The sequence below is a fragment of the Ahaetulla prasina genome, chromosome 2, assembly GCF_028640845.1.
Source record: "Ahaetulla prasina isolate Xishuangbanna chromosome 2, ASM2864084v1, whole genome shotgun sequence".
NCBI classification, from domain to species: domain Eukaryota; kingdom Metazoa; phylum Chordata; class Lepidosauria; order Squamata; family Colubridae; genus Ahaetulla; species Ahaetulla prasina.
The window spans coordinates 85,120,908-85,148,371 of NC_080540.1; the positions used below are offsets into that span (position 1 = coordinate 85,120,908).

General features: G+C 36.5%; 1 protein-coding gene across 3 annotated transcripts in view; it reads right to left on the reverse strand.

The window, feature by feature from the left end:
* SGCD (sarcoglycan delta) overlaps window positions 1-27,464 on the reverse strand; it is a 520,002-nt gene that overhangs the window by 129,116 nt on the left and 363,422 nt on the right. For all 3 annotated transcript variants that reach the window (XM_058165781.1, XM_058165780.1, XM_058165782.1), the window contains one exon: window positions 22,497-22,598. In XM_058165781.1, coding sequence (XP_058021764.1) covers window positions 22,497-22,598 — 102 coding nt within the window. The remainder of the gene's footprint in view (window positions 1-22,496; window positions 22,599-27,464) is intronic.

Below are 27,464 nucleotides of genomic sequence, written 5' to 3' on the forward strand. Positions count from 1 at the left end.
ACCCAAATTTGAATTTTTGGCATTATTTGGCTCAAAAGATGTGAACAGAAGTGCAGATAGGCTGACTCCTATAGGCCATATAAATTTACAACAGAATAAGTGTATTTCCAAAAGGGATTTGTGAAGAGTGGGATTGATATTCAAGCTCATGTCTCCAAATTTTATCCAGATCTAATTAGGTTTTATATCTTACTGCTATCATCTGTGCATAAAACATGTTCCCCAATCTCTGGCTGTAATGGACATTCTGCATAGCTAAAAAGAGATATTGTAGGATCTTGTCAGCTGATCAGACTGTTATTTTTAGCCAGGGATCATTGAGTTTATATTAAAAGACAAGCATGAAGGACGCTGCCTATGCGAGACAACTGTCCTCAGGCTGATTTGAGTGGTCCGCTGAATACTTAAGAAAGTCTCCAAGGTTTTTCACCCAATCAATTGTAATACTTCAATCAGCCTAAATAAGAGTAATTTAGGTTCATTTCTAATTTCTAATCTCAATGAAATTAACACAGTTAAAGAACTAGCAAACCAATTATGACAGTAGAACACGACCACAGAGGCTGCAGTTATTTGGAGATGGAGAGGTAAGCTAGCGCTAAGCAGCGAGGAATATTTTTCAGCAAGCATGAACAATTTTTAAGAAAAAGATGCTGAGACTGGAAAGAAGGGAACTGCAATTTGCAGGGAGATTATTTAGCCTAACAGTAACAGAATAGTCTTCCTGATTTTTGTGCATTCCACATGGGTTGTCTGATACCTCCCAGCCTTAATAGTCAGTTTGATCTAGTTTTTGATTGTAATACTGAGATTTGTCACCCAACTCATCCAGAAGGCACTGGCTTGATTAGAACAGCACTGAAAAGCCAATAAGCCTAAGTAAAGTTAAAGTCAGATGGTACTTTATTTATTTTTATTTATTTAATTGTTTATATTTCTATACCGCCCTTCTCCCGAAGGACTCAGGGTGGTTTACAGCCATGTTAAAACAATATTTACAAACACTAAAATAATTTAAAATGAAATATATAAATTTAGGCTGACTCCTTAAAACCCATTTAAAATTCCCAATTAAAACTATCAGGCCAGTCCTGCACGATGAAACTTGATAAACTTGATAAACAAATGAGAAAACATTTGCTAATTTCACATGCAGGAACCTGGGACTTTCTTTGCAGCTTGTATATATACAATATTGTTTTAATTTTGCATTATTATATGGAGCCAAATTCCTGTTCTTGGATTTCTGAAGATATGGACAATGCAGCAAACATCTCTGGGAGCAAATGATTTAGGAAAGAACATTTGTTTTTGAGGCCATTCAATATTGGATGCCCTAATCTGAAACAGAATCATAGAATAGAATAGAATTTTTTATTGGCTAAATGTGATAGGACACACAAGGAATTTGTCTTGGTGCATATGCTCTCAATGTACATAAAAGAAAAGATACATTTATCAAGAATCATAAGGTACAACACTTACTGATAGTCATAGGGTACAAATAAGCAATATCAATATAAAGAATTATTATAAAAAAGAGAAGGAATCATAGATCATTTTTTTAATACAAGCAAGTGCGTTTCAGAGAAATGTCTGCAGAAAGAATATAAATGTCATATCCAATGTGCAAAGATTATAGTTTTCTTTGGAACTTCAGTTTCATTCATCACTCTCCCTATTTTTATTATAACCCACATCTACACAAGCCAGCATGCTTCATGATAACAGTAGAACAAACTACAGAAGACATCCCATCTAAACTTAAGAAAGAATTGGCCAGGGAATAGGTTTTACTGCAGAATTACTGAGCAGTCCTACAATCTTGACTAGCATAGTTAATAATGGGAACTGTTGGGAATTGTAGTATAATTGAGCAATAATTGAAGATCTGAAGGTTCTATTTCTCCAGCTTGTATTCTCAACAGATGAAAGTAGATTGTTATGACTGATTTATATAATTGATTTATAGGGCCACCTAACTCAAATAGTATGGCTCTGAGAGGCATACAACAGAAAAACTAACCAAAAGAACCATGTAATATTAAAATATATACAATATATAAAATATAAGATGGTGGCAAAGCACAACAATAAAAACAGTTAAAAGAGGACAACACTTAACTGAACACAAATTCCTGGGATAAAAGCTAGGAACTATTATGACTTTTCTGGAGGTGTACAGAGTTGGGCCCAGGGGTGGAATTCAGTTGGTTCATACTGGTTCAGGCAAACAGGTAGTTGTAACCTGTGGGTGGACCCCGCCCCGGCATTATGCTGTCCTATTTAACTGCATTTTTTAAGCCACGTGAATGATTGCAAGTGCGCGTGCAAGCAAAACACATGTGCAGAAGGCTGCTCACATTTTCGGTGCCGGAGCAAACCAGTTGTTAAATTATGTGAAGCCCACCTCTGGTTGGGCCTGTTGTGTATCAGAGGGATAGAGCAGAAAGGCATCCTTTCTATGAAATATTAATATTTAAAGAGGGAATCTTCAGTATGTCCTCCATTTGGGAGCATATACGGCAGTCAAAAATCCTTGGGAGAAGGCAGTCTCACAAATAACTTGATCCTATTCAATGTAGGGTCTTAATTATAATAACCAATGTTATTGGTTGTAACATTGTTATAATTACAGCATTTATCTCCTCATCCCATATGCCATCTCTTATCTATAAACAAATTCATAAAACATCCCTTTCCAATCCTGGTGTCATCAGAATGTCCATAAAGAGTTGCCAGAAATATCAACATATCTGCTTTAATTTGATCAAATAAACCAATATTATGTTTACATTCCTTCCTTTTACTTCTAACAATTCTTTCAAATATTGCTGTAGGATTTGATTTCTCTTCATTTCTTTTTGTCCTATCATAAAGCGTTCTTCAAATTTTAACAAGCCTCTTTTGCAAATCCTGTAGAAAAAAATTATCCAGATCACTCTCTTAGTTGTCATTTGTATTTCCCTTTTAAATTTTAAAATCCCAGACAATTTCTTTTGTAGATCCAGTGAAGCATCCTTTTTTCAATCACTCTAGCAGCCTGTCAGTTGCAAAATCCATTTTTGATACCATCTCTACCTTGCAAATAAAATTTGACATTTCTTTTAGACATCTTTTGAATATATAGTAGTTCTTCATAGAAGCAAGACATCATTATTGATATTGTTGATTTAATGGCTACAATTTTCTGATTCCATTATTCAGAAGCCTCATTCCGTATTTTTATTGTTAGAATATTTTGCATCATCTTTCAAATATCTTTCCTGCACCTAAATTCTTTAGTCTCTTCAACATAACAGTTTTTAAAATCATGAAATTCTTTATCTAGCTTATATCTTGTAAAAACCAAAACAGGATCTTATTTCCCACACAACACTTTTTATGCTTTATAATTAATTACAAATCTTATTGTAAAAGCTTCAACATTCCAATTTTATCTGGAAACTTAGTCCATTTATAACTTTCTAGTATTAAAATCTATTTAGGTTTTTTTTGCTATTCATTTCAAATTCTTTAAATTATTAAGTTTATGATTAACATTTTCTTTCATTCAGGTTTAAAAGCAGACTTATCCATCATTTTCAAACTTGCTATTTCAAGGGTCTCTAATAGCTTAGAAATAGTTAATGAGCTTTTTCAAAAGTGATTAGAAAGTGAAGTTTGTGAACTTAGTGTCTTAATAGTCACTGCAGTTGTGAGCAAGATGACTAATTCCATTGTTTCCTGGCACTTAAACTCAAGGAAAACTGTCCTGCAGTCTTCACATGGAGAGTAGCTGTCTGGAAAACATGTGGGAGATCTCCACTATGTTTTTATCTGGAAAGGTTTCAAGGAATTGGTCTATTCACCAGTTCCTTGTTCTTTGTTATGGTTGTCAATTCTGCCAGCCATTTTTTTTAAAATAGAGTGATACAGGTTAAAGCAGGAGTGTCGAACTAATGGTCCACGATCTGGATGCATCATGCATTGGCCATGCTCATCCCCATTTTAATGAAGGGGAAAAAAGTCACGGTACATGACGTGAGTTTGACATCGGGTTAAAGTATTACCAGTTCCAAGATCAGTAAGATCCATGCCTATTAGAGATCATTTTTTTAACAGAAGGTTGGTCTATTTGAAGCTCTAGAAGAACCTGGATAAAGTGGATTATCTGTGCTTCCCCCCTTCAGCTGATCTCCAGACCTGGTTACAACATTGAGAGCAGAGGTGGGTTTCAGCAGCTTCTTACTACTGGAGAACCAGTAATGGAAATTTTGAGTAGTTCAGAGCACCAGTAAATACCACCTCTGACTGGCCCCACCCTCAACTATTCTCTGCCTCCCGAGTCCTAGCTGATCAGAAGGAAATGGGGAGTTTGCAATATCCTTCCCCTGCCACACCCACCAAGCCATGCCATACCCACCAAGCCACATTCACAGAACCGGTAGTAAAAAATTTTGAAACACACCACTGACTGAGAGGGTACTAATTGCACTTCTGAGAGGGTACTAATTGCACATTCTTGATGACCAAGTATGTCAGTTTCACCTATTTCTGCATCAACTGACCCTGCTCAGAATAATTTAGTTATCTCTCAGTTGGGTTGTTATAATGCTCTGGGTGGGACAAGTTGCAGAATTCAGTGATGTGGAAGTTTGGATTAAGTAGTATTCTGCAACAACGTGAAATAAACTTATACAAATAATTATATCTGATTTTAAAATGTTATATGGCGGAACCTATGGCATGCGTACCACCTGTGGCACACAGATCCATCTCTGCGGGCACGCAAGCTGATGCCCAGGTCAGCTCCACTACGCATGCTCACACGCCTCCCTCTGGCCAGCTGATTTTCAGGTCTCTGCTGGGAGATGCACGTGCATGCGTGGGGGGCGGGGGAAGCGCAGGGTGGGTCACGTGCATATGTGGGGGGATGGGGCCAGCATTATGGGTATCAGCAGATGCATGTGTGCTGTTGCACGCGCGCTTGTGCTTTTGGCACCCGAGAAAATAAAGGTTTGCCATCACCGTTATGGGATATAACCATAAAATATTTGCATTTAATTAACTGAAACGTCTTACTGTGTTTTGAACTTGGGCCAAGAACTAGAAGACGACTGAAAGAAATCAGATTTAGTCTAATATATCTCTTTCTGTTGGCTAATATATAAGAAATGTTCTTCCACATCATTCGGAATAAGGTTGTTTTTGAAGCCTGTTAATTTGAGACAAGATGACAAATTATAGCAAGAGAGATTGGCTGCTCAATGGCCTTTGTGAGAATGAAGTAACAACCACCATGATTACATCAGGATCAAAACAGATTTTTATTGCAGGGTTTTTTCCCCCCTATCAAGCAATGGCTGATCAAGGAGCTGATGAAATACAGTTTCAGATTTATGAAGACTAAGGTTTCCTCAAATTAGAAGCGGTAAGGAATATAAGTCACACTGATTTCAGCTCAGTAACAAATTTGTCAAACATATACTTTATATAAATAGGCTGGTAATGATAATGCCTTTCCCAGCAACCTGTACAGGTGAAATATTATTTTATTTTTCAAGGCCTCTCCCTGGATGGGAGAGGCCTTGAAAAATAAAATAATATTTCACCTGTACAGGTTGCTGGGAAAGGCATTATCATTGATGCTTGGATGACTAGTGATTTCCTACAGTTAGCCTCTGAGCATTGCTTATCCTTATTTGTCTTGCACTTAAAACAATCAAAATTTATTTACAACATGTATGCTTTTTGCTGATTCAGGAAGAAGAAAACTTAAACACTTAAGTACAATTCTATCATTAGGTATGCAGATGTGATAGACTGCTATGTGAGTGTTGTCAAAAGTCATTAGAGAATGGAAGTTGAAGGATATGCAGAAACTTATGAAAACAATGCAAAATGCTTTTATTAGGGGTATCTATTAATCTGAATGTGCATACTACAAGTATTTTGACTGTTGTGGTGATGGCTTCTGACAACTTTAAAAGGTATTATCTGATTCTCTTTTCAGAAACAAAGGACATGATCTTGCCTTTCTCGTTTGAAAAGTCCCTTGCTTTAACTCACTATTTTATCTTTGAAACACTTCCAGCATTTCAAATGGCCCAAATTGGTTGTTTAAATGAGATACAGGCCTTTTTGTACTGATGTCACTTTTATGAAACTTCACCCACAAAAGTTATTTTAAATGTATTTTTTTGAAACCATGCAGAAGTTTTGTTTTGGTGGTCCCTTGATAGTTGGCCCCAGTGGTGAGTTCTAACCAGTGTTACCACCAGTTCGCTTCACACACGCGCTTTGCGTGTGATCAGACCAGAGAATGCACGTCATGGGCAATCTTGTACAATATGTTGGTCAAAATGCAGTATTGCAGAGAAAGTCTATCCACAGCCTGACAGGACTCAAGGTTGACTCAGTCTTCCATCTTTCTGAGGTTGGTAAAATGAGGACCTGGATTGCTGGGAGCAATATGTCAGTTCTGAAGTGAACCTGGCTGAAGCCATCATAGTTGCCACAAGCTCTGAGAGGGGGAAGGGAAGGGGGAAGTAGATAGACTGGCTAATCCGTCAAAAGTTTTCTTGTGGGAACCAAGATCATCTTAACAGGTGGCTGTGCAAGGAGGAGAGAAGTGACCAAACAGCCTGCCAGCACTTCATTGGACAATGTGACTGGTGACACGTGGGGAGAGAAACTTTTACTTTTTTAAAATTAGGTGAAAACCGTGGGAACTTTTAGAGTTGGTTTTCACTGGCTGTGCCTATATGATGTGTCCAGTAAACATGTTCTTTGCGAAATCTACCTGCCTCGGAGTTCTGCTTTCAATGGGTGCATTACTTGGAACACTAAGACAATATGCTGCATTGTAAACCACTCAGTGGTTTTCTGACACTAAAACTGGTATGATTTAATTTTATCATTCTTAAAGATAGAAGAAGATACCACAAAGATAAGAAATTAACAAAACCCTTGTATAACTGTATTTTATTTTATTTATTCATTTTTGGGAAGGAACTTGCATTGAGAAGTTTACAAAAGGATAGAAAACATGTTGGTGATTAACATCCTGTTTAAAGTATGAATTTGATGGAAATATTTTTTATAGTAGTAAAAATAAACCTAGTTAAATAGGTAACCTGCAATCTCATTGAGGCTACCCATAGCATAATGAAAATAATTTCATTAAATCCTCGTAACATGTCATAGGTTTCTTCAAATGGAAGGGTAATGGTTCATGACATCTATAAGCTTTTTAATTTCATGCAATATGAGCAGCATAATCAGTACCTATTAAAGTCTATCAACTAGCCCAAATGGACTACCTGCCTTAGATTTGCCTACTCACATTGGATTCACCTGATTCTAAAATACAACATTTGCACCATATCAAGAGTAACTACCTGTTAGACAATTGCAGAACTATTTGGATGCAAATACACGCTTCAATGCCTAAAATCAGAAGGTTTGATGCTAGGCCTTGCAATTTGTCATAAATTCTCTTTTAAGCAATAGATTAATCTTCAGTTCACCGAATTCTTCAAAATTAAATATGAGAGGAAAGGAATTAAAAAGATAAATGATCATGTGTTCTGTCAGTGGATTTTGATAGAATCAGCGCTGTTAAAGTTCATCACCAACTAAGATGCATGGATGGAGTGGGCTAGCTTTTATGCCTGTGCAATGGATCATAGATTCATTCTGACAAAGTGATTCACGCTGTGGAGGCTGCATGATCCACTTCATCAAAGTGTAGAGACTATCTGATTTGCTTCGATGATGTGTGTGTCCTTGAATTGCTTAAACTAGTGTTGTGGAAGTAACTCCTCTCAGTCTTCTCCACCAATGCTTCCAGGTTCAGTGGTTGTGGGCTTCTTTAAAGGGCATCTAAAGTGGCCTAACATAGAAGACCTTTACCATGTTCACTAAAAGGTGTGATACTGGAAGAAGTGTCTCTGTCCTGTATCAGGGGATGGAAAGATTCCCCTTGTTGCAATTGTGGTGCTGATATGCAAACTATTAGCAATAGCAATCACATTTAGTCTTATATACTGCCCCATAATGCTTTGCAGCACTGAGTGGTTTGCAATGCAGCATATTGTGTTAGCGTTCCAAGTAATGCACCCATTATTTAGATATTTTTTTCTTTTTCTTTACTATATTATTATTTTTTCTTTCTTTTCTTTTTCTTATTTTTTACCCTTTCTATTTTTCTTTGATTCTTTAACTTTCGTTTGTATAGGTTTTTTACCTTTTTAGTTGCAATTTTTAATTAAATTACAATTAAAAAACCTGAGCAAATTCTCCTGCTATAAAAATGCTTACTTTCTCATACGGCAAACAGAGGCGTTGAACTAAGTTTCAGTATTTGTACATGCTAGCATTTAAAAATTTTTTTTTAAAGCATATACATGTGCATCAAATCCAGTAGTTTCTGCTTGAAAACTTTCACTTACGCTATACAAATGCCAATAAAGATTTTATATCAACTTGTGATGGTTGCATTTAGTTGACAGTTCCTGCAACAGAAACAGCTGCCACATTAATGGTCTCTGCTTGGTTTATTCTTCTGGTTGTCTTTCCTTATCTTGCTGTTTACATTTGGCCAGAGGCAAAAAAATATTAAATCGAAAGAAACATCTCAAACTTCCCACAATGAAAGGGAAATAATCGTATTGCCTTGAAACAGAGATATGTACCACCCCATAAAGTTTCAGTAGTAAGTAGCTAGATATTGCTGTGCAAAATGTTCATTTATTAGTAGCAGCTGAGTAGAACGTTTTATGAATTTACTAGTGTTTTAAAATATAAATATCTTGTGCTTGCACAACACTAAAACTATGAAGCAACAAACAGTAAATGTGACTTCAAACCACTGCCTTGCTCCACACTGACTGAACTGTTTTATATTTCAGAAAGAGTATGACCTTAATTACCCAATGTAAATATTCCTCAGCAGATTTCACTCTGCAATCCAATGCTAAAAAATTATCCTAAACATACAACCAGTTGTTTAATGACCATTTGAACTTACAATGGCCTCTGAGAGTGTGGCTATCATAAAATATAGTACCACCCCCAGAAGTCATATGATCATAGTGTGGGTGCATGGCAAAATGTTTGCATGTACAAATGGTTGCCAAGTACTCCATGATCATTTAATCCCCATTAAATGAGCTTTGGTGGTGCAGTGGTTAGAATGCAGTACTGCAGGCTAATTCACTGCTCAGTTCAGGAGTTTGATTCTGAACGACTAAAGGTTGACTCAGCCTTCCATCCTTTCAAGGTTGGTAAAATGAGGGCCCAGATTGTTGGGGATAATGTGCTGACTCTGCAAACCACTTAGAGAGGGCTGTAAAGCACTGTGAAGCAGTATATAAGTCTAAGTGCTATTGCTATTTGCAATCCTATCTGCTGGCTTCCCCAGAAAGTCAATGGGGAAGCTGACAGGCAAGGTTGAGAGGTGCTGCACCTGAAGAGAGGACTCTGGGGGCTGGTTGAAAATGCTGCTTGGTGAAATGGAACTCAGACCTTGAAAAAGCTGAGCTCTGTCCTGCAACCCACCAGAAGAACCGAACTTCTCTGGTAGGAGGCAGAAACAGAGCTCAAATCTCAAAAATCTGAGCTGTGTTCCTTCATGTGTTGTTCCTTTCTACACATAGATGGAAGCTGAATTCAACAGGCAGTTCTTCGCTCTGTCCACTTATGATAAAGGAGATTGCTTAATGATTACAACCAAGAGTGCTGGGATTGCAGTTGTTGAGTGAATTAATTATATGGTCATTTTACTTAAAGTTTTTTTTAACAACTAGGATTCCAGTCACAATTATAGTTGTAAATGGATTTTTGTTAGAAGTAATTAAATATAGGGCTTAAAACTACTTTGATATTTCATGACCGGTGGGTCTAAATCAACTAGATAAATAGTGAAATAGAGAAGCCCAAATTACTTAGATTTTTAGACTTAAAATGCCATTATAAAACTAGCACAGTGAAAACAGCTATCTTACATTTTAGAAGTCCAGATGGGGATACATTTTGGAAAGAAAGTTTATGTGGCATTATAGGTAAATGTTTAGCCTTGCTTTTACATTAAATGAAAGAGGATCAATATCTGTGCTGAATGTGGGTCATCATAAATCCATAAGAGGATTGGCTAATATATTCTTCCGTATGAGAAAAGATCCTGATACTGAAAGAAAGCAATAAAATATGAAATTCTCTTTCTGCCTTTTTACTGGTTTCCATGCTTGATTTTTTCTCCACAGATTGGAATCTTACAATTGTAGAAAATATATTAAAGTTGGTGGTGGGGTGGTGGTGGCAGAAGAAGTCAGAATTCGAAAGATTCATAATGCTCTGAAACCTTTTCTATGGCCTCAACAAATGAGAATTTTATATTAATATTATTATAAATAATAATAAATAGAAAAAACAATAATGTACTTCATTTCTATTCTACTAAGAAGGTTACAGTCCTATATCTTAGACTGAGTTAGAGTTGCTGGATATCATTGTTATTCAAATTAATATTTTAGTGCTCAGTAATAAGCCTATCCAAGAGAGCTTTTCTCTAAGCACAAATAAAGTAGTATAATAACCTGAATTATGAAACACATTCAATGTTCAGATTTTTCCTTGACCTTGTATTTTAACATCCTACAAGTGAGTTTGCAAAGTTGTTATTTCCCAGAAATAAAGCTTTTTTTTTGTAAAGTAAAGAAAACGTGTAAGATATAATAAAAGCAGGAATTTGTATGAAGAGAAACACTGAACAGGAGATTAACCTTAATTAACTGAATAATAGGCCTGTGAGACTCAGGCATTGTCTGACTCAGATTCTCCTTTCAATTTGGAAAAATAGTTTTGTTATGTTTGCATGTTCTAATAAAATTGTTGAACTGGATTGATTCAATTCAGATTTCCAAAACCAGTTTGGAAGAAGAATAGCACAAGTGCATCTAAATTATTCAAGCAGTTTTAGAGGCATTCATTTTCCAAAATTAAATTGACTGATTTTCTTTGAAATCCTTCATGGGATGGAACTGATTCTATTTCAGAAGGAGACAATTATTTCTTCCTCAACTTCTCAGTGCTCTAGAACAGGGGTCTCCAACCTTGACAACTTTAAGACTTGTGGACTTCAACTCCCAGAATTCTGGGAGAACTCTGGGAGTTGAAGTCCACAAGTCTTAAAGTTGCCAAGGTTGGAGACCTCTGCTCTAGAACAGATGCAGAAGGGTAGGAAAATGATGCTCCACTCTTCTTTAATCTGATGTGGTGAAAACACAAGTATATATACATTCTTAATGTATATCCACAGAGTAGAATGAATTCTGCAGGTTAGCAAGAGATTTATAAAAAGTTCTAAATTTCATAAAACTTCATCTGTCTGTCACTATGATTTTTTTCTTCCCTGTGGAGTCATATTGAAACAGAATACTGTAGAATGCTGCAGAAAACTTATTTTGTAGGAACTACCCATGCTTTACCCAAAGCGTCAACTGCACTAACTGGTTTTTCTTTGAAGACGTTTCGCTTCTTATCCAAGAAGCTTCTTCAGCTCTTCTTCAGACCCGGACCTGGATGACTGAGCATCTCCATAGATATATATCCATGCTTCACTTTAGGCAAACAGTGTTTGTACATTTATGACAATATAGATGACAGCAGTGCCTTTATTATGTGAGTTGCCATGGGGCAAAATGAGCCAAGGGGATCGGCCATTCAGGAGCTACACTACTTCAGGAGCTATTATTTGGGTCAATATAAAAGGGGTGAAAAACGATATTGCCATAGGTCTATACTATAGGCCACCCAACCAAACAGAGGAAGTGGATGAACTTTTTGCTAGTCAGCTAACTAAAGTATGTAGGAAGCACATCACAGTAGTAATGGGGGATTTTAACTACCCTGACATCAACTGGGAAACAAACTCTGCACCAAGTGGAAGATCCAACAGGTTCCTAACAAACCTAGCAGACAACTTTGTTTCCCAAAAAATAGAGAAGGCGACAAGGGGATCAGCCATACTGGACTTAATTCTCACTAACAGAGATGAAATGATAGAAGGTGTTGAAGCTACAGGAACCTTGGGGGCAAGTGACCACGCAATATTGGAATTCGACATTAAGCAAATACAAGTAGTAGAACAAAGTCAAACTAGAGTCTTGGACTTTAAGAGAGATAATTTCAATAAACTTAGAGAGAGCTTGAGAAGGATTCAATGGATGAGAATCCTCAGAGGAAAACGACTCAAGAAGCTTGGGAAATTTTGAAAAGTGAGATTATAAAAGCGCAGTCTAACACAATACCAATGAAGAAGAAAAATAATAGATCTCAAAAGAAACCAGCATGGATGCATAAAGAACTATCTGACATATTGAAAGACAAAAGGACAAATATAAAAAGTGGAAAGAGGGCAAATAACTAAGGCAGAATATCAGCAAATAGCCGAGCCTGTAAAGATGAAGTGAGGAAAGCTAAGGCTCACAATGAACAAAGGCTAGCGACAAAAGTAAAAATAACAAAAAGCTTCTTCCAACATGTTAAAAACAAGAAAAAGTTAAGGAAACAATTGGCCCATTGCTGGGAGAAAGTGGCAAGAAGATGACAAGCAACAGGAGAAAGCAGATCTACTTAACTCATATTTTGCATCTGTCTTTACACAAAAGGAACAAAAACAGCACTACAAAAAACAGATTAGAAACACAAGTTAAAATAGGGAAGAAAATGGTAAGTGAACACCTGTCTACCCTAGATGAGTTCAAATCACCAGGACCGGATGGATTACACCCCAAGGTTCTGAAGGAACTGGCAGACGTGATCTCAGAACCACTGAACTATATCTTTCAAAGATCCTGGAGCACAGGGGAGCTGCCAGAGGACTGGAAAAGAGCTGATGCATTTCCCATCTGCAAAAAGGAAAAACCAGATCCAGGAAACTACAGACCTATCAGTCTGACCTCAATACCGGGGAAGATTCTGGAAAAGATAATCAAGCAACGAATCACCGAACACCTAGAAGCAAACAAAGTAATAACCAAAAGCCAACATGGGTTTGTCAAAAACAGATCATGCCAGACTAATCTTATCGCATTCTTTGACAAAATGACAAAATTAGTAGACCAGAGGAATGCTGTCGATATAATTTACTTGGACTTCAGTAAAGCATTTGATAAAGTAGACCATAACCTACTACTAGATAAAGTAGAAAAATGTGGGTTAGACAGCACCACCACCAGATGGATTCGTAACTGGCTGACCAACCGCACTCAACGTGTAGTCCTCAACGGAACTACATCTACATGGAGGGAAGTATGCAGTGGAGTACCCCAAGGCTCTGTTTTAGACACCAAGCTGGCAGGAATAGCCAACACTCCAGAAGAAAGGCTCAAGTTACAGAAAGATCTTGACAGACTTGAACATTAGGTGCTATCTAACAAAATGAAATTCAACAGAGAAAAAAGTAAGGTTCTACATTTAGGCAAAAAAACCCAAAATGCACCGGTACCGTATATGTGGTACCTTGCTCAATAGTAGTACCTGTGAGAGGGATCTTGGAGTCCTAGTGGATAACCATTTAGATATGAGCCAGCAGTGTGCAGCAGCTGCTAAAAAAGCCAACACAGTTCTGGGCTGCATAAAGAGAGGGACAGAATCAAGATCTCGTGAAGTGTTAGTGCCACTTTATAATGCCTTTGTAAGGCCACACTTGGAATATTGCATCCAGTTTTGGTCGCCACGATGTAAAAAAGATGTTGAGACTCTAGAAAGAGTGCAGAGAAGAGCAACAAAGATGATTAGGGGACTGGAGGCTAGAACATATGAAGAACGGTTGCAGGAACTGGGTATGTCTAGTTTAATAAAAAGAAGGACTAGGGGAGACATGATATCAGTGTTCCAATATCTCAGGGGTTGCCACAAAGAAGAGGGAGTCGGGCTGTTCTCCAAAGCACCTGAGGGTAGAACAAGAAGCAATGGGTGGAAACTGATTAAAGAAAGAAGCAACTTAGAACTAAGGAGAAATTTCGTGACAGTTAGAACAATTAATAAGTGGAACGACTTGCCTGCAGAAGTTGTGAATGCTCCAACACTGGAAATTTTTAAGAAAATATTGGATAACCATCTGACTGAGATGGTGTAGGGTTTCCTGCCTGGGCAGGGGGTTGGACTAGAAGGCCTCCAAGGTCCCTTCCAACTCTGTTGTTATATTATATTATATTAATAAATCCTTTGAAAGATATTTGGAAATGTGTGGGAACTATATGCATTTTTCCCCATCTTCAAAAATTGCTCTTGAATTTCTCAATATGCATGCATAACTTTGGAACACTACAGGAAACACTTTTGCTCAGTCTTGAAAATCTGCTTTAATAACTCCTAAAGAGAGGATTTGTAAGGCATTCCCATACATTCCAAAGCATCTATTTCAAAAATGTGCATACCTATCACACAGCATCTTTACAACTCACCCAGGTTTGTATAATTTGGAAGATTCCAAGGAAGAAATGGCAAGACGTTCCTTTCTACTTATGCTTGCCAGTATGAGCAGCATAAGACACAATAGCCACGTTATTAAAATAGTATTAACATGATTGCGACTAGGATTAGGATTGCGTACTGAATTTCTAAGTTTGTCACCTAGTGTGCAACCAAAGAAACAGATAATACAGCTGCTTCTGTATTTACTTAGAACGGTGTGCATATTGTTTGCTTCTGTTTTGATAACTCAAAATACACCAAGAAGGTTCCAAGGCATTCAGGTGAGATAGGTATTATAGAAGTAGGATAAATAAATAAAAAAATAGATATGGTCCACCTGAACAATTTTTGATACAAGAGATTTGTTCAGAAGTAGTGATGCATTTTCTTGAAAGAAGCCTCCAGGTATCTACTACATGGTAGGATAAACCTGAACTTATTTTTGTCTTGGTGTTTACTGACCTGCATAACACTGGAAGCAAGGATTTACTTCTGACATTTTTTAATCGCTAAAGGCCTTTCAGAGTTTATGAAAACTACTGTCCTCATTTTAAGTAGTCGTCAAAAGGTTAATTAGTTAACCGTTAGTTAATTAACTAACTGTACTTAGTTAATCTAATTAACTAAGTACATACTTGATGGACATTACCTTACAAATGACCCCCATCCCGTTAAAGACCTTGGAGTTTTCATGTCAAATGATCTAGGTGCCAAAGCCCACTGCAACTACATAGCAAAAAAAGCTCTAAGAGTTGTAAACCTAATTTTGCGTAGCTTCTTTTCCAAAAACACCACACTACTAACCAGAGCATATAAAACATTTGCTAGACCAATTCTAGAATACAGCTCGCCTGTTTGGAACCCTCACCACATCTCTGACATCAATACAATTGAACGTGTCCAGAAATATTTTACAAGAAGAGTTCTCCATTCCTCTGAAAACAACAAAATAAATTATCCCACCAGACTTGAAATCCTAGGCTTAGAAAACTTGGAACTCTGTCGCTTTCGACAAGACCTAATTTTAACTCATAGAATCATCTATTGTAATTTCCTTCCTGTTAAAGACTACTTCAGCTTTAACTGCAATAATACAAGAGCAACCAATAGATTTAAACTTAATGTCAACCGCTTTAATCTAGATTGCAGAAAATATGACTTCTGTAACAGAATCATCAGTGCTTGGAATACTTTACCTGACTCTGTGGTATACTTTACCTAACTCTGTGGTCTCTTCCCATAATCCTAAAAACTTTCTACTATTGACCTCACCCCATTCCTAAAAGGACTATAAGGGGCGTGCATAAGTGCACAAACGTGCCTACCATTCCTATCCTATTGTTTTTCTTTTCTTCTTCCTATATATATATATGCTTATACCTCCTAATATTTACTCATATATATGTTTATATACTATATAATCTTTTTGTATGATACTTACATATATTGTTGTGACAAAAATAAATAAATAAAAATAAATAAAAAATAAAATTTGTGTATCTAGATATTTATCTGATCCAAATTACCAAATAATATTGATCATGCTGCAGAAAGGAAAACAACAACTAAAATTAATTAATGGACACCAGGGGTCTTGCAAAATACTGTAGCAGTTTATCAGCACATAAATAGATGGATCTGTTTCAAGACAGAACATATTTATATATTTGTAACAAATATGAAAAGTTATTTCTTAAAAAGGATGTCTTTTAACATTATTACATATGGTAGTTCATATATATATATATATATATATATATATATATATATATGAACTACTCATATATATATATATATGAGGAAATGCAAGATTATAAAAATTTCATAGAAGATACAATTAACAAATTATGCTAAGTTTAATTCTCACTCAGACTTGGTTAATGCAATTTTTAAAAGCTAGCAGATGGTTTGTGAATTAGCCTACAATAAATTATAACACTTATATAGACAGTTATGTACCAGGAACTGCAAAGAATCCAGGCTACAGATGACCCTTCTGATTTTTAATAATCTCTGTAATTGATGTACAGGCAAAAAAAAATAAAAATACACAGATGTCTAATGTGGTTTCTTGATGAAGCACAAATCACTTCTATTTACTCAGGCAATGCTTCATGGTCCAGTTCATTTCTTAATTAAATACATCAAGATGCACAAATGGCATTGAAAAGAATGTTTAGTGTGCTAGATGTTCAGCTGGGGGTTTTAGATACTTTCCTTGCTTCTCTAAATCCTGACTGGTTTATCATTTCCCTTTAAAACATAACTAAAACACATTTAATCCCCGTGTAACGAAAGACATCGTGGCTTCTCCTTAATTTGTTTTTATTATCTGCTTAGAATATTAAACTATGTTATCAAATATAGGAAGTTATACATCAAGGATTTTTGTAAAAAGAACCAGTGGGATTGTGGTTAGGTAATGCTTAGCTGAAAAGTGTGGAATAATATAAATATTATAATCCTTCAATATATATTTTATTTGGAAAGCTAACATTTAACTGGATATGGCTTAACCTGGACAATTCCATCGACAAATTGCATTAGTTTGGCCTTCTCAGCAAGCAGCTTTGTTGCATTTTTTTTAAAAAAAATGATGGGTGTCATATCGTTGTATCATTTTGATTCATGGTAAAAAGAATGATTCTAAGAAAGGAAGAACAAATTTAGACAATATCATTTATATATTATATTACTAAGATAACAAAGATTGGCTAGTTAAACAGTGAGGATCTATAATTGTAAAAGCTGCATTTTGATAAAGAACTCCGTCGCCTTCGACAAGACCTAAATTTAACTCACAGAATCATCTATTGTAATGTCCTTCCTGTTAAAGACTACTTCAGCTTCAATTGCAATAATACTAGAGCAACTAATAGATTTAAACTTAATGTCAACCGCTTTAATCTAGATTGCAGAAAATATGACTTCTGTAATAGAATCATCAGTGCTTGGAATACTTTACCTGACTCTGTGGTCTCTTCTCATAATCCTAAAAGCTTTAACCAAAAACTTTCTACTATTGACCTCACCCCATTCCTAAGAGGACCATAAGGGGCGTGCATAAGCGCACAAACGTGCCTACCGTTCCTGTCCTATTGTTTTTCTTTTCTTCTTCCTATATATATATATATATATATAGGTCTTTGGTTGTTCGGGTTTTCTCCCGTGTAAAATTGGAAGTGTCTTGGCGACGTTTCGACGAAGTCTCATTCGTCATCTTCAGGCTTCAGCTTCGTGCTTCTGGGAGCAATGTGTGATTGCAGCTGTTTCTTCCTTTTTAACTGCTAGTGGGGGTTTGAACTGATTGGGTGGGAGCTTGGCTGTGCTCTGATTGGATGTGGGTTTTTTTGTGCTCTGATTGGCTGGGGGTGTGTCCTGTTTGGGTGGGGGCTTGGTTGTGCTCAAATTAGTCTGAGTTGCAGGGGGATCTGAGCTAGTGAGCTGCACTGCTGCTGTTTGGCTTCGTGTTTGTGGTCATGCTACATCTTCGTAGTGGGTGTCAGTCTGCTGCATGTATGGATTGGAGGGGTTTGAAATGGCTAATGTTGCAGCTGCGGTCTGGCTTCTGGTCCTTGGTCGTGCTTCCTGATCAGTGTGGGTTTGGGTGTGCTTTCTGGGTGGATGTGTGGTGGTGACATCCTGTGTGGACCTCGTGAGTGTGGGTCTGGTGTCATTCCTCGTGTTAGGGACACGTTTGTCAATAAGGGCAGGTTTCCAAATGGCTGGTAGGCGGAGGTATCATCTCGTTTGTTCATGCTGTGTGGGCGTTTTTCTATCTCGATGGCTTCTCTGATTATTCTGTTGTTAAAGTGTTCAGTTTTGGCGATAGTTCTGGTCTTTTTAAAGTCAATATCGTGTCCTGTGACTTTAAAGTGTTGGACCAGGGAAGAAGTTGGTTCCTCTTTTTTGAATGAGTTCTTGTGTTCTTCAATGCGTGCACTTATTCTTCTGTTGGTTTGTCCAATGTATGTGGTGGGGCAGGCGGTGCATGGGATTTCATATACTCCTTGATTTTCTAACTCAATTTTGTCTTTGGGGTTTCTTAGGATGGTGGATATTTTTTGGTTTGTGCAGAATGCTGTCTTGATGTTATGTTTGTGGAGGATCTTGCTGATATATATATATATATGCTTATACCTCCTTATATTTACTCATATATGTGTTTATATACTATATATTCTTTTTGTATGATACCTACATATATTGCTGTGACAAAATAAAATAAATAAATAAAAATAAATAAAGATAGAAGATGGAGCCTTTAAATTACGGAGTTTAAGTTGATTGTTAAGGGTACCATTAATTGCAAAAAGACTTATTCAAATGATCCTAGATGACATAAAGCCTTCCTTGAAGAGATGATCAGTAAGAATAAATTGGACATATTTTTCTGTTTTACTATGCTAAGTTGCCCAGAGAAGCCCCACTGTGATATAGGCAGCAAATAAATTTAACAAATGAATAAAAATAAAATAAAATCATGGACTAATATGAGCATTTGTCCATAAGGTTGTCATGGTTCTGGCTTGACTCAATTGCATCTGAATAATTCATGTAGTTATGAAGTTATTGCACATTCATTCAGGTTTATAACTGCTAACCTCCAGAAAATGATGACAAAATATAATTTTATTACAGGTAGAAATTATGAGATCATCAAGAATAATATTCAAAATAGATTTGATGGAGCAATATAATGAACCCTATATGAATGAGCATATTACAAAAATCAAAACCAGGTGTTAATTCCTTTTCATAAAAACTTTGTCATTTCCCACCAATTATCTAGTGTGTAAGTCTGTTACTATTTGTTGATTTCCATAGAACCACCATAATTGAAAAGCAAGGCAAAGCAGTGAAACCAGTTTATGGGTTTTATTTCACTGACTTGGATGATCATAGTCTGATATGTTCACTGATACTCAAGTATAGTTTAGACTCCTTGGCATATTTTGCACATCCTCTTTGTAACCTTAGTTTTCTCTGCATATGTTTGATTCTTCACAAAAAGAGGGCAAACACAACCATCATAGTATCAAAACTTAGAAGAAGAAATGTTTCTTTTAGTAACTGCAATTAATGCACAATTTAACAACTTTAGAAATATATTTATAAAACTATGACAGTCATTTTTACTTCTTTTGAATATATTAAAGTAAAATCATTTATATGGGTCAAATATTTTCTCTTACTCCTAAAAACAATAAGATATGAAGATTTCCTTAGTATCCGTTCTTTATAAATGTTTGCCATTATTTGGTTTTAATTTACAACCAATTTGCAAAAGTTGTAACTTTCAGCTGTAAAAGAATTTATTCCATGGAACATATTAAAGAAATCATAGTAAGGCTATTTCATTAGTTATTTGTGACTAAATGAAACACTATGTAATATAGGAAGCAAATTAATATACTCCAAAATGAGCAGGAAATATGACCTCACTTTGTATCCTTGAAAATTATATAAAATCTATTCATGTTAAGGCTGATGGTTAAATGAAACCATCTTAGATGTTCTGGGGTGCACAAATTATATTAAAAACTATCATTAATATTTAATCTATTGTTCTGTAATAGATTTTCACTTTCCCCCCCAAATGTTTGGGAAATTAATTATTTTAATATATAATTCTTATTCTCTGTCCTTCAAAGCTTATACTCATTTCGTAATGATTTTTCAGGATATTCTGAGTAGGCATTGTCCATCTCTCTCAGCTAACAAGAACCAAGAAAAACCCATGTATATTGTTTCTCAAATAAGGAGATATATTTAAACACATATGATAAATTAAATAGTAAATATTATGCGCACTAATCAGTTCCTTAGAGTTGGCCTTAATATTAAACTACTTATCTTAAGCACAACAACTTGAGATATTGACATGAAAGCCTTTCAAGTCCAAAATATTTGAGCTCAAAATGCCGCATCTCCGATTTGCTGGAAATGGTTCTATATGTGTGAGGGATAATAATGCATTTCCAAATCATTTTTCCGTGAAAGTCTCCAGCTTCATATTCAGGAGGAAGGTTGGTGGCTTGTGAGAAGCAGAGTCAAATCAAAATCCTGAAAGTTGTAGAAAACCAATACTCAAAGCAAATTGCCTTTTGTTGAACAAGAAAGCAGAATTTCTCCGGAAACTGCAACTAATTTCCAACAAGATGCATGGCACAAAGTATTCACAAGAGATTTTTTTAAAGGAAATTCTCACTTCTTAAGAACTTCTGATGAACTATGAGCAAAAAGGAGCATACAGCATATGAAATTCCTCAACCTGATTTTTATCTCTGTCTCTAGATGTTAGCCAACACAGAACCTTTAGTATTAGAGAGAGTATAACATTTATTACTAGAGATAAAAGACAAATCTAGGTAATTATATCCCTTGCTTGTGAATCTGCCACAGCATGCAACTGGCACTATAGAAGGGGAGTACTGGACTTGTGGAATCTGGTGTAAACCAAGAAGGCTGTTCCACTTGTTAATAAATAATGTTGCACATTCTTCCTTCTCCTGTAGACTCTGACTTGAACTCAGTAAAGGCTTCCTAGAACACAGCTGGACTATATATTCAAATGGAGCCGTTTTAAGTCATTGGCTATCAATATAAGAGTGTGATGTTCACACCTATAGCAGTTTAAAACTGGTGTTTCTTTTTCATGTTAACAGACATCCTACTTTAGATGGGCCTTGGAGCAAAGGGCCAGTGGACTATTAGCATGGAATAAGTCAACTCACCGCAGGGCAACTCGCCATGGCCAACTCACTGCAGGACAATTCAACAATTTAATTATTTAAAATAGTTTAAAAATATTTTAATTTTTGTTGTTCACATTTCATTTTGTACCTCCTTTGACATCCTTTCTTTAATGATTCTATTCCTCTAGTTCTTCAATATTAGTATAACACTTGTTCTGTCGCAAGTTGTCCCATGGTGAGCAGGCCATGGTGAATTGTCCCGTGGCGAATTGGCTTCTATGAGTTGGACATGGCAAGTTGACCACAGTTGGCTGTGGCAAATTGTCTTAGACGCCTATTAGCATAATCAGCATTTCTGTTCCAAAAAACCCCACGCTCTTTAATTTCAGAGGTAATAACAACCACCATAACTTCCTGCCTTTACAGCAGTGGACTTAATGTTTATTTCATATTGAGTATAACCTAGTTGTCCTGTGATTGATCCACTTTTTCAGTTAATAGAGGAAGAAAGATTGCTTCAACAAGCTAGCGGTTCTTAAGCTGCTTTCCTGAGCAGTGTGCTGCTCGCTTACCAAGCAGGAGCTGTGAACTAACAAGCTCCTCTTTCTGACCTTAATCAGTTGATAGATGTTTCCTTTCTCCTCCCATGTGGTTCATGCCTCACTGCCAAATGACATTATAAGGGAAATTGCTTGTGCTACTGTGTACCTTTCTATGGACTTCCCCCATTGTTCGCCTAAATGTCCTTTTCTTCTCCTTTAGAAGCTAAAGAATTTAACAGATTTAACAGATTAACAGGGTTGGAAGGGAGGTCTTCTAGTCTAACCCCCTGCTAAAGCAGAAAAACCTGTACCATGTCTGACAAATGGTTGGAAAATCTCTTTTTAAAAACCTCCAGTGTTGGAACACCCACAACTTCTGCAGGCAAGTCCCATTTCATTGATTAATTGTTCTAACTGCCAGGAAATTTCTCCTTAGTTCTAGGTTTCCTTTTGGTTATTATTCCCTAGACCAGGATGAACAGTCCAAGGGGGTTCTAAGATCTGACCCTAAAGGCAACTCTTTTATAAGTAGATGCCATGACATTTCCTGCTTGCTGATTTGGCTCGGGGTGAATGATTGATGATGCTGTAAGTACTGCATTTTCATTAATAAGCCCTAGTTAGTTATAATTATACTGACAACATTTTTTGTGGTCACCTTTTTTGAAATCCAATCTGCAAATTCTAAATTTGCAGGTTGGATTTCAGAATTGCAGCTGCACCAGTCACGATGTAGTAATGGCGTATTTTCAGTCCTATCAAGAAATAAACATTTTTAGAAGTTCTGACTTACTGTCCTGGACCGGATTTCTTTGGCGTAGAGAGGTTTCAAGAATTCCGAATCTCCTTCTAGCTTTAAACCTTTTTCTGTAATCCTTAGATTTCCCATTCCATCCTGAAATATAGAAAGGAGTCCCATTACTATGATTTTATAAAACCGAGGTTTATAAAAAACAACAAAATCTTAAGAGAAAACACCACATAAGTTTTGCTGTCCAATCATTCTTTTGGCATAGGTTTTGTAAGAAAAATGTGTTTTAAACAAACTAAAATTCATGTCTCTAAATAAGACATTTATTCAGGTGAATGATGTCATCTGGGAGAGGAGCTCTAAAAACAAAGTATTCTGCACACTGAATGACCCTCTTTCTGTCTGCACAACTCGTTTTTTTGTTTATTAATAACCTCACTTTGCCCAAACAACCTTACAAATATCTTATATAGTTAAATATGCTCATTAGAATTCTACAATTCTACAAAAAGAAATAAAAATAATGTTCAAGTGCCGAAAAGCAATTTACCAGAATGAATGTTTTTATACCCCTCCTTAATCTGTAGCTTTTTATTTTACTTTGTGAAATTTAGCACAGGGCTGAGCATCATTCTTTTGTGGATGGCTACATCTCCTTAGAAATCTATAGATGACCACATGAAAATGAATGCTAAGGCCATTACAGTTTTTTCTTTTGCCTCCTTCTTCTTTTATCTCCTTTCACATGAACTAGATTAGAATGAATTGCTGTTGACAAAGATCTGAACTTGAAAGTTCAGAAAGTTTTAAAGTTAGGCTGAGGACTAATCCTTTCTCTAGCCATTAAATTTGATAGTGAAGCAGATTATCAAGAAACTTGTCATCTGCTATACCGGTTAAAACAATTCTTATGGCTTAAAGGCTTCAAGGGCTCCTATTCCCTTGAAGTTCTGTTTCTAAGGATTTTGCCAACAACTCCGGTATCCAGAAGTTTCAAAATAAAGTGCATGGATAGTTATATGCACACATAGGCCAATGCATATTAGGCCTCTGCTTTGTGAACTGCATTACTTGTCAGTCTGCTTCTGGATCCAATTCAATGTACTGGTTTGTGGCATGGGACTGGGCTATTTGACTGCCTTTTCCTGTTTATAATAATAATAACATATAATAACATAATAATAACAGAGTTGGAAAGGACCTTGGAGGCCTTCTAGTCCAACCCCCTGCCCAGGCAGGAAACCCTACACCATCTCAGACAGTTGGTTATCCAACATTTTCTTAAACATTTCCAGTGTTGGAGCATTCACAACTTCTGCAGGCAAGTCGTTCCACTTATTAATTGTTCTAACTGTCAGGAAATTTCTCCTTAGTTCTAAGTTGCTTCTTTCCTTGATCAGTTTCCACCCATTGCTTCTTGTTCTACCCTCAGGTGCTTTGGAGAACAGCCCGACTCCCTCTTCTTTGTGGCAACCCCTGAGATATTGGAATACAGCTATCATGTCTCCCCTAGTCCTTCTTTTCATTAAACTAGACATACCCAATTCCTGCAACTGTTCTTCATATGTTCTAGCCTCCAGTCCCCTAATCATCTTTGTTGCTCTTCTCTGCACTCTTTCTCGAGTCTCAGCATCAGATTTCGCACAGAAGGCATGCTGCAGTTATCTTTGGCTAGGAATAAAACATTTGCTGGGCTCCAAGAGCCATGCCGTCTCTGCTATGGAACCCACCTTATGGACTATTCTTCCTCCCGCTGAAATTAGATTTGTTCCATGGCTTTCAATATTCTGAAATATGTCCAGTTCTGGCACACCCGTGGAACTGGACACTGATCTAGAGTGCTCCATTGTTGAAGGAGCCATTTTTATTACTTCAAGCATGGGATTTCCAGTTTTTTTAAAGGATATTTATTATGACAATCTTTTATATTTGTGTTTGCTATTTTTATATTCATGGTTTTTATCTATTGTTGTGCCCTTTTAAAAGTCATCTTGGGTGAGATGGGTGGCTATATCAATTTCATAAACAAACAAACAAATAAAGCTGACAGGCGGGACCAAAACAGTAAGAAGTAGCACATATAGTACGATATATGATGTAGCATCGTCAATGCTGTATAGTATTTGTGAGCAAGAGATGGAGAAAGTATGAAGCATTGGAGAAAGTATCAGAAGAACAGTGGGCAACCAAGTCAGAGAGCAGTAAGAGGCCTAAACAGCTTTACATGGGAGAAGAAGTAGTTTGTGGTTCTAAGCCAGGAGAAGAAAGACCACAGGAAAAAGGTCTGACTTTCAGTGGTTTTTTTTCCTCCTCTTCTCTTGGCAGACACAAGCAGAATAAATACATTTTGGAAGGGTAGAGGAAAGCTGCTTTGACTAACTGTTCCTTCAATCATTCAATATACCCGGTTTCCCCCAAAATAAGACATCCCCTGATAATAAGCCCAATAGGGCTTTTGAGCGCATGGCAATAAGGCCAAGCCCTTATTTTAGGGTTCAAAAAAATACAAGACAGGGTCTTATTTTCGGGGAAACACGGTAGTTTAATTTTTCTATTTTACCTGTGCATTAAGTACATACTATTAATACTTCTGTACACAGTTTCTAATAGTAAATGCTATTAAAGTTTCACAATATGAGGTGTGTGAAATTCTTTTTCTTATTGGATGCCCCAACAAAGAAGGAAGATCCTTGCCCTTCCCCTTCTCATCCCTCAAAACTGTGAGCAGGTTTAGTAGCAGACATGAAGAGAAAAGGAGTTGAAAGATAGCCTGCTTTGAATTTTTTAAGAAAAGTGAGGACTTACTCTTGGGACTGATTTTAGGACTACAGTAGAGACTGTATGTTATTTTATATTCTTAGCCATCATGATTATCTTAAAACCTTCTCAGTCTAGCATTGTTTTAGCTTCTCAGCTCTGGGAACCTAAGCTAGGTTAATTCCTAAAATTGTGCAATTAATTCAGTGGAAAAAATACTTTCCAACAAACAGAAAAAGTTGTATCCAAGTCACTGCAGAAGACTGAAATAAGACTACTTCTTCTAGAGATGCTTTAACTATATATTTTCAACATGGAACAAAACTTCTATTAAAATGTAAAGCAAACACAATATGTTAGAATTACATATAATTTTTTCTTTGCAATTTGTATGCACTACACTAAAACAGTAATTAGAGCCATAACATACTCTGTAAACCTAAGTATCAGCTATGTAATTAAAGAAGACATATGGAGCTAATTCATTCATTCTGCTGCTATGTTGAGTGTGAGAAAAATGGAAAAGGATACATGCATTGGAAATGCCATTTCTGATGGTATAAAGTTATAAAAGGGAAAGTTAATGGATTCAGTTGATAATCTTGAATCTGTTCAGGCAGGAGAATAATATCCATAGTAGACTTTTGACAGAGTATTATCCTTTTCTTTTCATTATTACCCATGTTTATCAGAATGTTCATAACTGGAGAGTACTTATGAAAAGTACTATAGGCCCTTTTCATCTTTCTCTCCGTAACAGACTTTCAGGGGTAAGAAAAAAAAGAAATAAATAAAATATGAGATGGTTATAAATGGAAGATAATGGGTACTCCCACATGATGGTGGTCCTTGTCTGCATGATTTTGATTCCTCTGGAACATTTAGCCTCTGTGGAATTTATAAACAGCCGGATGGTCTAAGAATCGGCATTATTGAGAGCCAGTTTGGTCTAATGGTTAAGGCACCAGGCTAGAAAGTGGGAAATTGTGTGTTCAAGTCCTGCCTTAGCCCTCAAAGCCAGCTGGGTGATTTGGGGCCAGTATACTTACTCTCAGCCCAATGGTCTGAACAGGGTTGTTGCTGTGGGGAAAATAGGAGAATGAAGGTATGGTGGATAAGTTTGCTGACATAGAATAGAATAGAATAGAATAGAATAGAATTTTTTATTGGCCATGTGTGATTGGACACACAAGGAATTTGTCTTGGTGCATATGCTCTCAGTGTACATACATATTTGTAAAAATAATAAAAGTGGGAGAGAGAGAGAGAGAGAGAAAGAGATCAGTGCTATACTGTCTACTTGCCACCTGTTCTCTGCCCTCTACTTCAAACTTCAGTGTTATTCCCCTTTACTAATAAATTAAGGGGAAAAGAATTATTTTGCTGACTTTTCCTGTTACTGTTTCCTGCTACTGTGATGGCATTTCTCTTCTGTCTCCTCTGTCCTCTTCCTCTATATAACTTCAAGCATGGACATCCTGGAAGCTCTGCTTTGGGACTGCTGCACAATTTTGCTTCCCACATTATGGTAAGGTTGAATATGGGAGATGGGCATTACAGATATTCTATTAGTATGATCATAGCTGTCTGGGGGATTCTGGGAATTGAAGGCCACGTGTCTTACACTTGCCAAGTTGAGAAACACTGCACTAGATCATCCTTCCTATTGGCAGGAAATGTATCCAAGCCATTCAGAGTCTGGAAGTGTCCTACCTATGTGGATGTTGTAGCCATAAAATTATGTGAATGAATTAAGCCAATTATTCAATAACAATTTAATCTTAAAATAACCATGCAAGCACACTTTTCCAGTCTCTTTTTACATCTCCGTAGAAAAAATTCCCCAAATATGCCTCCAAGATCCAAAAAAGAGAAAAACATATTATATTAAGACAGTAAGGTCACTGAGACTTAAGGTACAGTTAGAAAGAACAAAGATAAGTGAATGAGTTCCAGTATAAATGAAGTTTGAGTTTTGTTTCATGTTAGCCGTATTTGGGATCCCACCAGTCATCTTATTTGGTGTGTGTACAGAATAGTCTCTTCTCATATTATCTTTTACAAATTTTCTTCAAATGTTATAAGAAACTGTATTCTATGTATCAATAGGCTTTTCCATATCCAAGTAGAAATGTTTTCTGCACAAGGCTCTCTGAATCCTGCCCAAGAATTTGGTAGTAGAATTTTATAGAGAAAAAGTGGCTTGATATTTATTACATATTTGTCTATTTTTTAAAAAAAAATGGTTTGCAA